The following is a 12,235-nucleotide window of genomic DNA, read 5'->3' as shown; positions in this document are numbered from 1 at the left end:
TTTGCCTTTTGGCACCCCACAGGGACTTAGGATGTTTTTATTAACTCTCCAAGGAGCGTTAGATGTTATTTATTACCAGGATTTTTTTCACAAGTGCATAATCAGAACACTTCTAATAAGTATAATTAAAATGGAGGATTTTTTTAAAAAAAGGATTTTATTTATTTATTTGAGAGAGTACGAGCAGGAGGAAGGGCAGAGAGGCAGAGGGAGAAGCAGGCTTCCCGCTGAGTATGGAGTTCAACCTGGGACTCTAGCCCAGGAACCCAAGATCATGACCTGAGCCCAAGGCAGGCACTTAACTGATTAAGCTACCCAGGTGCCCCAGGTATAATTAAATTTTGAATAAAAATTTGTCCTCGTTGTAATTACCTCTTGTGAAAATCTTTTGAAATTACTTTATTTGAAAGTATTTTATTTTGACATTTCAGAAGCACTTTAGTTCTTTCTTAATGGGAGTAGGACTCTTAGTGGAACTTTCCTATGTATTACCCTAAATTACTTATTTGTATTCTTTAAACGTGGTCTGTGTGAGTACTTTCCTTTTTGAAGTTAGTCTTGAGTGAGTCTGAGTCACTCTTTAGTTGGTTAGATGTATGTCTTCTCTACAGCCACTGTGTATGTCCATCCCTCCTCTTTCTTCTCTTGTTAAAAGATTTCATTTACTTATTCGTCAGAGAGAGAGCACAAGCAGGAGGAGCAGCAGGCTCCTGTGTGGGGCTCCACGTGGGGCTTGGTTCCAGAATGCTGGGACCATGACCTGAGCCAAAGGCAGATACTTAACCAGCTTGCCACCCAGGCATCTGCTTCCTTCTGCTGTCTTGTTTTTCCCTTTCACAATGTCTGAATGTGGGATGGGGTGCTACTAGGACCAGCACCTCCTCAAACAGAAGCCATTTAAGGGAAGCCAATTGGGCCTGCTGTGTGCATTTCTGCAGCATCCATCCACCCCCACACCCCCTGCTTTACTTGGGTCTCCTCCCCACTGAAAGGCTCTGGGGTGGGAGTAGGGGATCAGGCCTCCAGGCTGGCCCCAAGGCTCTACCCGGCTTCAGAGCAGTACCCACCGGCTCTCAAACTTTTCTTTCCCCTCAGTACTTATGCTTCAAAGGCCTATCTTTTTTTACTTTATAGTTGCACTCTGCTTTCTACTGACCCTAATCCCTTAGAGCTTTTCTCAGGATAGTTTAGGAAGGTTGTTCACTATTTTTTATTGAGTATTAAGCCTCGTTTTTCTCAGGTTCTAAAGCTTTAAAAATTTACAACAGTTATTAGAATGGTGGGTTTTATTTGCTTATTGTCAAGAATTTGAGCTGCATCATCAAGTTTTGTGGACTGGCTGAGGACCCAATCAGTAATACCAGTGCCGCTCAGAAATCCCTTTGTGGGGCGCATCAGGCAGACCTGCCTTTGGCTCAGGTCATGAGTCCTGGGGTGGAGCCCCATATGGGGCTCCCTGCTCAGCAGGAAGCCTGCTTCTCCCTCTCCCACTCGCCATGCTTGTGTTCCCTCTATTCCTGTGTCTCTCTCTGTGTCAAATAAATAAATGAAATCTTAAAAAAAAAGAAATGCCTCTGCTCAAAAAAAAAAAAAAAAAAAAAAGGAAATGCCTCTGCTCACTCCAGGAAACACAGGCTGAGGACTCCTGTGTAAGTGCCCATTGGGGCTGCTGTTCTTTGAATGCAGCAAGTTTGTGTTGGTACTATGAGAAAAGGAATAATTCAGCTTCTTTCGGGAAAAATGAAGGATAGGAAGAAAAAAAATACCTTACTCCCTGTTTTACAAACATATTTTGCCTTTGCCTAGAGATTGTTGAGCTCCTTTTCAGGACAAAGCCTGCTTCTTATTTATCTTTGAGTCTGGCTGGAGAATTTTTTTTTTTAATCTGCAATGCATTATAAATTTGCATATCATACTTGCACCGGGGCCATGTTAATAATTAATCTTCCCTGCATTGTTCTAACTTTAGTATACCTTCTGCCAAAGCAAAGCACTGCCTTGGGATTTTCTGTGTAAAAATGCATAAAAAAGGTTTAAAAACTGGAGCCCTGTGCTGGAGGGTGAAGTGAGGGGTCAAGCTGGTCTGGTTCTGCTGACTCAAAGAGCTGAAGGTCAGCTCAGAGCAGCTCATTTGATAAGATGTTTGGATATGTACAGCATAGAAGTTCAGCTGTAATAAACGAGATCACCTTTCTGCAGCCAGTTCTGGGCCCCTGATTTGTGCCTGGTACCAGGCTGGGCTCTGGAGACCCAGGGAAAGGTAGGAGGCAGCCCAGGGAGGGGTGGCGGATTGTAGCAGAGGCTTTTGAGGGAGCCGTATAGTTCAATCCCACATTAACCTTTATCCTAAGTGTAGGTGCTTGGAAAAGGTGTCTATTTCTCTGAGTCATAGCTTCCTCATTTCTGAAAAGGGAATGTTAGTATTTATCTGTACGCTTGTGCCTACTGAATGATCTGTGTTTATTGTTTGACACATTGTAAGCGGGCAGAAAGTTGTGGTCTTAAGAATAGTCCACTGCTCCCTGAAGTTAGAACAATGACGGGAGCAAGCCATCATTATTCTGGTTGGGAACGCCTGTAAGGCCGTGCCTAAGTGCTCTCCTGTGGGAGGCTTGTGTGCACAGGTGCTGAGCGAGACCGAGCGCAGGTGGGTGCCTCATCTCTCAGCAAAGACATGTGTGGAAGGCCTCTGGGGCTTATGGGCATGGCCACTACTTGGTAATGAGCCAAGACTTGAAGCCCAATTAAGGATTATCTGGCAAAGACAGAGGAAGGGCTTATTCTTCCAGGCACTAAGAAGTCTGCAAGTACACCCAGGTGCCTTTTTTTGGTAAGGTTTCGATTTCAGGTTTGCTAGAACAGTAGAGCTTTGCAGCCTCAGCTCAAGTTGTGAAGAGGAAAAACATGGAAAAGTGTTAAATGGGTCTTTAAGTAAAGGAAGTCTTTTGAAATTCTGATGAAGTGTCCATGATAAGAATAGACCTTTGAGGGACGCCTGGGTGGCTCAGTTGGTTAAGCAGCTGCCCTCGGCTCAGGTCATGATCCCAGCGTCCTGGGATCGAGTCCCACATCGGGCTCCTTGCCTGCTTCTCCCTCTGCCTGTGCTTGCTCTCTCTCCCTCTCTCTCTCTGATAAATAAATAAAATCTTTAAAAAAAAAAAAAAAGAATAGACCTTTGACTTGGGGAGTGTTTGCCTGTGAAGCTTGGCAGTGGTGTCAAGTTCTAGGGAATCCACTGGGAGCTGAGAATGGTTCCCACCTGTCCGTGTCCCCATGCGGTGACATCTAAGCACACTCCCTTGCAAGCCACCCACTGGTTTCCCAGTTGCCGCCAAACGCCCACTTTCCGAAGGAAGTGATCCCATTTCTGGCTTGAGGGACTGCTAATCAAGAATACCTTATGTACTTCAAGTGGTGGGTAAAGAGGTATCGTGGTATGTGTTACTGCAGTGATGGAAAGGAGCAGGTCCCGTTTCAATGCTATGCTTAATGGGAAACAAGGTGTAAACTGTGTGTGTCATAGGGAAATACGCTGTATTGGTGCTGAACCTAATTGTAAGGACTTAATAGCAAAATAGTCTGCTTTCACATTTAAATACTTGCAGAAGTTCTTTATTTACATCAGCTGGCTTTAATTTCAAAACCCAGCATCTTCTGAGTTTTTACTATGCTCATCAAGGTACTGTGCTAAATATGGTGTATTCTCATCTCATTGGACTGTAAACATAACTTTATGACATAGGGCGTTTCCCCATTGACCATGCCACTAATTTTTTTTAGTTATAGTTAAATTAACATACAATGTTATATCAGTTTAAGGTGTATGACGTAATGATTCCACAACTGTCTATATTCCTCATTGCTCATATGATAAGTATAGTCACCACTTGTCACCAGACAACCTTATTACAATCTTACTGACTGTATTTTCTATGCTGAACTTTTCATCTTTATGACTTGTTTTGTAACTGGAAGTTTGCACCTCTTTTTTTTTTTTTTAAGAGTTTATTTATTTATTTGATAGAGATCACAAGTAGGCAGAGAGGCAGGCAGAGAGAGGGAGGGGGAAGCAGGCTCCCTGCTGAGCAGAGAGCCTGACATGGGGTTCCATTCCAGGACCCTGAGATCATGACCTGAGCAGAAGGCAGAGGCTTAACCCACTGAGCCACTCAGGCACCCCAAGTTTGCACCTTTTAATCCCCTTTTTTTTTTTAACCTATCCCCCGACCCACGTCCCCTCCAGCAACCACAGGTTTGTTCCTTGTATTGAAGATCTGGTTTTTTGAGGCGCCTGGGTGGCTCAGAGGGTTAAGCCTCTGCCTTCAGCTCAGGTCATGATCTCAGGGTCATGAGATCAAGCCTCGCATTGGGCTCTCTGCTTAGCAGGGAGCCTGCTTCCCCCTCTCTATTCACCTGCCTCTTTGCCTACTTGTGATCGCTGTCTGTGTGTTAAATAAATAAAAATCTTAAAAAAAAAAAAAAAGATCTGGTTTTTGTCTCCCTTTTTCTCTGTTTATTCATTTATTTCTTAAATTCCATATATGAGTGAAATCATGTGGTATTTGTTTTTCTTTATCTGACTTATTTGACTTAGCTTGACTTACATGACTAACATAGCTTCTAGGTTCATTCATGTTGTTGCATATGACCCGATCTCATTCTTTTTTGTGGCTGAGTAACTTTATTCCATATATATCACATCATCTTTGCCCAGTCAGCTGTCATTGGACACTGGTTGTTTCCACATCTTGGCTATTGTAAATAATGCTGCAATAAACACAGGGAGGGATGCATATATCTTTTTGAATTAGTGTTTTTGTTTTCTTTGGGCAAATGGCCAGTAGTGGAATGACTGGATCTTATGGCCTATTTTTAATTTTTTGAGGAGCCTCCATACTGTTTTCCACAGTGGCTGTACCAGTTTGCATTCCGTCCAGTAGTGCCTGAGGGTTCCTTTTTCTCCACATCTTTACCAGTGTCTTGTCTTTTTGTTGTTGTTATCATCATTATTTTGTCTTCTTATTATTTCTTTTTGGTTTTGGCCTTTCTGGCAGGTGTAAGGTGATACCTCATAATGGTTTTGATTTGCATTTCCCTGATGATTGGTGATGTTGAGCATCTTCTCATGTGTCTCTTGGCCATTTGTGTGTCGTCTTGGGAGAAATGTCAGGTCCTCTGCCCATTTTTAATCAGATTATTTGGTTTTTCTGGATGCTGAGTTCATGTATTTTAGATATTAATCCCTTATTGGATGTATCATTCGCAAATACCTTCTCTCATGCAGTGTGTTGCTTCTTTGTTTTGTTGATCGTTAACTTTGCTGTGCGAAAGTTTTATTTTGGGGTAGTCCCGGTAGTTTATTTTTGCTTTTGTTTGCCTTGTCTCAGGAGACAGACCTAGAAAAATGTTTCTATAGCTGATGCCAAAAAGATTACTGCCTGTGTTTTCTTCTAATTGTTGTATGGTTTCAGGCCTCCCAGTTAGGTCCTTAGGCCATTTTGAGTGTATTTGGTGTAGGACAGTGATCCAGTTCCAGCCTGGGCATACTGCGGTCCAGTTGTGCAGCCCCGTCTGTTGGAGAGACTGTTTTCTCCAGGTTTTGTGTTCTTGCCTCCTTTGTCTAGTTTGACCGTATGAGTGTGGTCTGTTTCTGCGCTCTCCATTCTGTTCCACTGATCCATGTGTCTAATTTTTGTCCCAGTACCATGCTGTCTTGAGTACTTCAGCTTTTTAGTGTATCTTGCAGTCCAGGGTTGTGATACCTCCAGTTTTGTTGTTCTTTCCCAAGATTGCTTTGGCTTTTTGGAGTCTTTGTGCCTTCATACAAATTTCAGATATTCTAGTTCTGTGAACAATGCTGTTGTATTTTGATAGGGACTGCATTACATCTGTAGATTGCTTTGGGTACTATGGACATACAAACAATAATCGTTCTTACAATCCGAGAGCATGGAGTATCTTTCCATTTGTGTGTGTCATCTTAAGTTTTTTTTTATCAGGTTTTTATGGTTTCATGTGTCTGTTGGCCCTCTGTTCGTCGTCTTTGGGAAAATGTCTATCAGGTCCTCTGCCCATTTTTAATCAGATTGTTTGGTTTTTCCTGATAACTGAGGTCGTGTATTAAGAACAGAACCATTGAAAATGTATGTTAAAGGAGAATAGGTGCACCTGGGTGGCTCAGTGGGTTAAGCCTCTACCTTCGACTTACGTCGTGGTCCTGAGATCGAGCCCCACATCGGACTCTCTGCTCAGCAGGGAGCCTGTTTCCTCCTCTCTCTCTGCCTACTTGTGATCTTGTTATCTTTGTCAAATAAATAAAATCTTAAAAAAAAGATAAACAAATCTCTCATTGAAGAACTATAGCAGAAGTCAGTTTGTGCTTCTTAATTTCTTCTGTGGCTTCAACATTCCATATTTAGTGTGGATAGGTTAAGAAGAACCAGTGTCTTTTGTCCTAGATTAGTTGTTTTCTAACTGTGGTGCCCAGACAGCAGCATAAGCATTACCTTAGAACTTGTTAGGGATGAAAATTCTTGGGGCGCCTGGGTGGCTCAGTTGGTTAAGCGTCTGCCTTTGGCTCAGGTCATGATCCCGGGGTCCTGGGATTGAGCCCCGTGTTGGCCTCCCTCTCAGTGGGGAGTCTTCTCCTTCTGCCACTACCCCGCTTGTGTTCTTGTGCTCTTTATAAAATAAAATAAATAAAAAAAAAAAAAGAAAGGAAAGGAAAACAAATGAAATGAAAATTCTTGCCCTAACCCAGACCCAGCCTAGATAAAATGAGATTAGTCCTTGTATATGGGGTGGAGCAATGGATAATCTTTCTGCCTGGTCACATCAGGATGAGGGTCAGGTAATTGGGATTTTTTCCCCTTCTTTGTAATTCTGGACTTGTTAACAACGGCATCAGTTGTGTATTGGTAGGAATATGGGTTTGATTGTTAACACTAACTAACAATAACAAGGTGGGTTAACAGTATTAATAAGCCCAATAAGTATTAGGTAATTTTATATGTGATATTTTTCTTCATTTCTTTCCCCTTTAAATTACAGGGTCAGTAATAACTGTGTCTCCTGGGGCTTTTTCTTTAGGTTAAAAACGTTTCTGCAGGCACACAGGACATGCCTCCTCCCCCTTCTGACTATGTGGACAGAGTGGACAGTCCTGTGGCCTACTCTTCTAATGGTAAAGTGAATGACAAGAGGCCCTATCCGGAGTCTTCCTACAAGTCAACACCGTAAGTAGCATCTTCCTCCTTCAGATAGAATGAGTCTTAAAAATGAGTAATTGGATATACGTTGATAAATCAGTTCCTATTGTATCATTTAAAATAAATGCTTTAAAATAAATAAATAAATTTAACAGTTTCCCAAAGGCTGGAGACTGATCTTTTGCAGTGTTGATGGAGGGTTGGCAGATGAGAAGGGTGAGACTGTCAGCTGGTGGGATCTTCTCCCCCTTCTAAGCTTCTTTTCTCTTGCTGGTTTAAGGGTGAAAGGATAAATCGGGTTTTTCTGCCTTGAAAAAAAGTGGTTCTCTTCCCTCTTGCTGGTTTTGAAGTTGAGGTTCAAGTGGAGGATGGTACTGATAGAAGGCAGAGCTGTGTGCGGTTCTGTCTCTCCTTGCCTGTAACTACTAGGTCTCATGAATGGAAGGGGAAGGTTGCAGGTTGATCCACCCCCCAGGCACATCCATCTTTATTTAACGAGCAGACTTTGTTTGAATTCAGGAATTCTGAGATCTCACTGGCTGTGCTAGATCCTTCATGTTGCTGGGGGATGTGAAACTGATAAAGCCTGTAGGTGTCCATTTTACAAGTAGTGTAAATAATCTCACACTGAGCTTCTGGCCTAGAGTAGGTGCCATTATGGTTGCTGAAATGGTATCCCTGTTGTGGTTTTAATTTACCGTAAAGCCTAATTCAAATTCAACCTAATGACTAGAAAGGGAAGGGTATTTTGAAATACATTTGTAGACTGGATATAATTTTTGCCTGAGGATGAAAAATTACTCATCTTTTTTTTTTTGAAGATTTTATTTTATTATTTTTTTAAGGTTTTATTTATTTATTTGACAGAGATCACAAGTAAGCAGAGAGGCAGACAGAGGGGGAGATAGATGGGGAAGCAGACTCCCCGCTGAGCAGAGAGCCTGACTCGGGGCTCTCTGACTCCATCCCAGGACCCCGAGATCATGATCCAAGTGGAAGGCAGAGGCCCAACACACCGAGCCACCCAGGTGCCCCTGAAGATTTTATTTTTAGGTCACCTCTACACCCACGGTGAGGCTGAAACTCACGGCCTTGAGATCAAGAGTCACGTATTCCAGCGACTGACTCAGGCAGCCACCCTCTTTTCTATATACAATTCTAGAACTTCAAATTCCTTTGTAGACTAAAAAATAAAGCCTTCCCTGGGTGCCCGCGTGGCTCAGTGGGTTAAATCCTCTGCCTTCGGCTTAGGTCATGATTTTAGGGTTCTGGGATTGAGTCCCACATCAGGCTCTCTGCTCAGCAGGGAGCCTGCTTCCTCCCCTCTCTCTCTCTCCGCCTGCCTCTCTGCCTACTTGTGATCTATCAAATAAATAAATAAATAAATAAAAATCTTTAAATAAAAAAATTTTAAAAATAAAAATAAATTTAAAAAAAATAAATAAATCTTCCCTTTAACTACTTGGATTGTTTTAAGTTAAAGGTGTATCTGCTGGAAAACTTGGTGTTGCTTCAAAGTTGTATCTCCAGCTCCCGCGCCTACCCCCATCCCTCCCATCTAGTGGTCCACTTTAGGTAGAAATCCCCCCGAATGCACTGTAGTTTGGGCACCTGCAGCTGAGTTAAATGTGGAGTCAGTTTGAGACAATAGCTTTTTTTATTACCCTGGAATGGAACTTGGAAACAGGAGTTTGCCTTACCCTCAATACTTATTTTGTTTGGGTCTTTAGAATTGACTATGCCGGGACACCTGGATGGCTCAGTGGGTTAAAGCCTCTGTCTTTGGCTGGGGTCATGATCTTGGGGTCCTGGGATCGAGCCCCACATCGGGCTCTCTGCTCCTCGGAGAGCCTGCTTCCTCCTCTCTCTCTGCCTGCCTCTCTGCCTACTTGTAGTCTCTGTCTGTCAAATAAATAAATAAAATAAAATAAAAAAGAATTGACTATGCCATTGGTTTCAGTTGTGAATGATTTGGAGGAAGAGCATTTTCTTTGTTCTCCTTCTGTTTGGATTTTGAGAAAAAGCCAAAGTGCTTGAGGCAGTCAGGGGCAAAGGTGTACAAAGTAGAGACACAATCCTTGTAAAAGTTTAAAAGTATGATTTGTATGACTTCCGTGCATACATAATAAATATTTATAATGCATCTTGTGACCAGCTGTGCCTCTAAATTAATTATAAAGCCTGAATGGTTACATAGTATTCCATATACTGTCTCTTTTCATGAAAACCAAGATATTTTCACAAGTTCATTTGCAACAATTTAAAAATCTTACTTATTCTTGAATAAGCCAGTACATTTGTAAATATAAAATGAAAAACGGACATAGGTTTAGCTTTTGTCCCCCACTACCTAGTTCCTGTTCCTAGAGGCAGCTAGTGTTACCACTTTCTTTTTTTTAAGTAGGCTCCACACTGGGCTTGAACTCAGGTGCAGAGCTTGAGCTCACAACCCTGAGATCAAAACCTGAGCTGAGATCAAGAGTCAGATGCTTAACCAATTGAGCCACCCAGGCACCCCACCAATTTTTCTTATATAACTCTTTTTTTTTTTTAAGATTTTATTCATTTATTTGACAGACAGAGATCACAAGTAGTTAGAGAGGCAGGCAGAGAGAGAGAGGAGGGAGCAGTCTTCTCGCCGAGCAGAGAGCCTGATGCAGGGCTCGATTCCAGGACCCTGGGATCACAACCTGAGCTGAAGGCAGAGGCTTTAACCCACTGAGCCACCCAGGTGCCCCTCTTATATAACTCTTGATTTCTCTTAATTTCTCTTATAATTCCAGAAATTATTTCTAAAATATGTTGGCCAAAATGTACATTAGTTAGACCTTTCTTTAGAAAATACTGGCATATTGAGGGGGTACCTGGGTGGCCCAGTATATACCTTTGGCCCAGGTCATGGTCTTGGGGTCCTGGAATCGAGCCCCATGTTGGGCTCCCAGTGGGGAGCCTGCTTCTCCTGCTCCCTCTGCCCCCAATTCGTGGTCCCTTGCTCTTCTCCCTCCATCTCAAATAAATAAAAATAAAATCTTTTAAAAAAATACTAACGTATTAAATACATTATTAGCAATACGTCTTGGAGATTGTGCGTATCAGTGTACAAAGAGTTTACTGATCTGCTTTATAGCGGCATAATATTCCACCAGATGGATATACTGTACTGTACAAAATGGTTGCTTCCCTACCTTTTAACCCTATATTGATGCACACTTTTCCCCCAGTGTTTTATTACAAATCGCTACAGGATATAAACTTGTACATGAATCACTTTTCACATATGCGAATACATCTGGAAGAAAAATAACTAAAAGCAGAAGTGCTGAGCTGGAAGAAATTTCCTATATCATTTTGATAGGTACACTCGAATTGTAGTCCTCAGGGGGTGTACTTATTTTTATTCCCAGCCTACACCCTAGAACGTTTTTGAAGGTCTGGGAAATGCAAATGTGATGCCTAGTTTCAAAATCTAGAAGGGGAGTATGGGGATGGTGCTAAGGAATGTGATGGGACATTATGTCCTGTTTTGTATCCATTAATGTTGGAAGGAACTTGCAGCCTCTGGGGAATAATAGATATGGCCAGGTGTTGCCCATGGCAGATTTTCTGCATGCTCTGGAAGATTCAGAGCACATCCACTTGTATGGGGTAGGAGATGCACATTATGTCATGGGTTTGTCTGTCCTCAGGCTTTCATAAAGGTGCTTAGTAGCCCACGAGGGCCTCTCCTTGCTCTTGTAGTCCATAGACAAGGAATTAGAGCAGGAACATTGTGTCTGAGGTCCATGGTAAGGATGAGGTACCTCCACACTTAGAATTTTTCCCCCCAGGGCATAACACACATTCGGTCAAGAGTACTAATCTTGAACACATACAGTTTGATGATTTTTTTTGCATGTGTGAATGCTGAAGTCACCATCACCACACCAACAGAGAAACATGCCAAGCACTCCAAAAGGTCCTCATGTGCCCATTCTTCATTGATATCTCCATCCCTCCCCACAATTTTATTTTATTTTATTTTAAAGATTTTGTTTATTTATTTGACAGACAGATTACATGTAGGCAGAGAGGCAGGCAGAGAGAGAGGAGGAAGCAGGCTCCCTGCTGAGCAGAGAGCCCGATGCAGGGCTCGATCCCAGGACCCTGAGATCATGACCTGAGCCGAAGGCAGAGACCTAACCCACTGAGCCACCCAGGCGCCCCCCCCACCACAATTTTGATGCCTGTAACTGCCTCTTAGTTGAGTTTATTATTGAAGTTCTTATAAAGTGGAATCATACGGTAATTACAGTTGTGTCTGGTGCCTTGTGCTCATCATGTACTGTATCTTAGAATTTCAAGGCAATTAGAATTCACACTGGGTTAGGAGATAGCAGAATTTAACTGAAAATGGTTGCTTCCCTACCTTTTCTAGGTAAATTTAGGAGCTACCCGCCCCCCCACTAGGTACCTCTCCTGCTATCCTGTCTAAATCCAGGATGAATTCATCTTTGTAAGTCAAGGAAGTTGAATGTTGGCATGTCCCAGAGCTTTCAAGGTGGGCTGACACCCGAGAGTGCCAATGAACCCTTGTATGGTGCAGTAAAGAAGCCATTAGGATAATCTGTTAGGACTGTATACGAGTTGTAGGAATTCACTGGTTCACATTAGACCAAGGAATGGGCTCCCTTCAGGAAGGGTGTGAGCCAGGAACTCAGAAGGAAGATATGAGGACTCCTGTTGCTGTGTAGGCTTTATTGTCAGTACAGCTTCTTTTAAAGCAGCACAGTCATCCACTTTTTCCAGGCTACATTGACCTTCCAGCACAGGATTTAGAAAATAGAATGTTTTTTCCCAAAGCTGACATACAAAATATATTGAAAGATTCTTGATTGGCCCTTTTTGAGTCATTGTCATTCCCAAGGCTAGGGAGGTGGGGTTCTCTGATTGACAAGGTTTAGATATTCCCTCCAGTAATGGTGGCAGTTCTAAAATACTACATGGCTCAGTCGTTAAGCGTCTGACTTTGGCTCAGGTCAAGATCTCAG

At 42.5% G+C, this 12,235-nt stretch overlaps 1 protein-coding gene across 3 annotated transcripts in view; it reads left to right on the top strand.

Annotated features, from left to right (window-relative positions):
• OCLN (occludin) overlaps positions 1-12,235 on the top strand; it is a 66,223-nt gene that overhangs the window by 40,480 nt on the left and 13,508 nt on the right. For all 3 annotated transcript variants that reach the window (XM_082722972.1, XM_082722971.1, XM_082722973.1), the window contains exon 5: positions 7,090-7,235. In XM_082722972.1, the coding sequence (XP_082579098.1) occupies positions 7,090-7,235 (146 nt within the window). The remainder of the gene's footprint in view (positions 1-7,089; positions 7,236-12,235) is intronic.

The sequence above is a fragment of the Mustela nivalis genome, assembly GCF_964662115.1.
Source record: "Mustela nivalis genome assembly, chromosome: 3".
Lineage (NCBI taxonomy): Eukaryota > Metazoa > Chordata > Mammalia > Carnivora > Mustelidae > Mustela > Mustela nivalis.
Note: the sequence above shows the minus strand (reverse complement) of the source record. Positions and strands in the feature narration are given on the sequence as shown.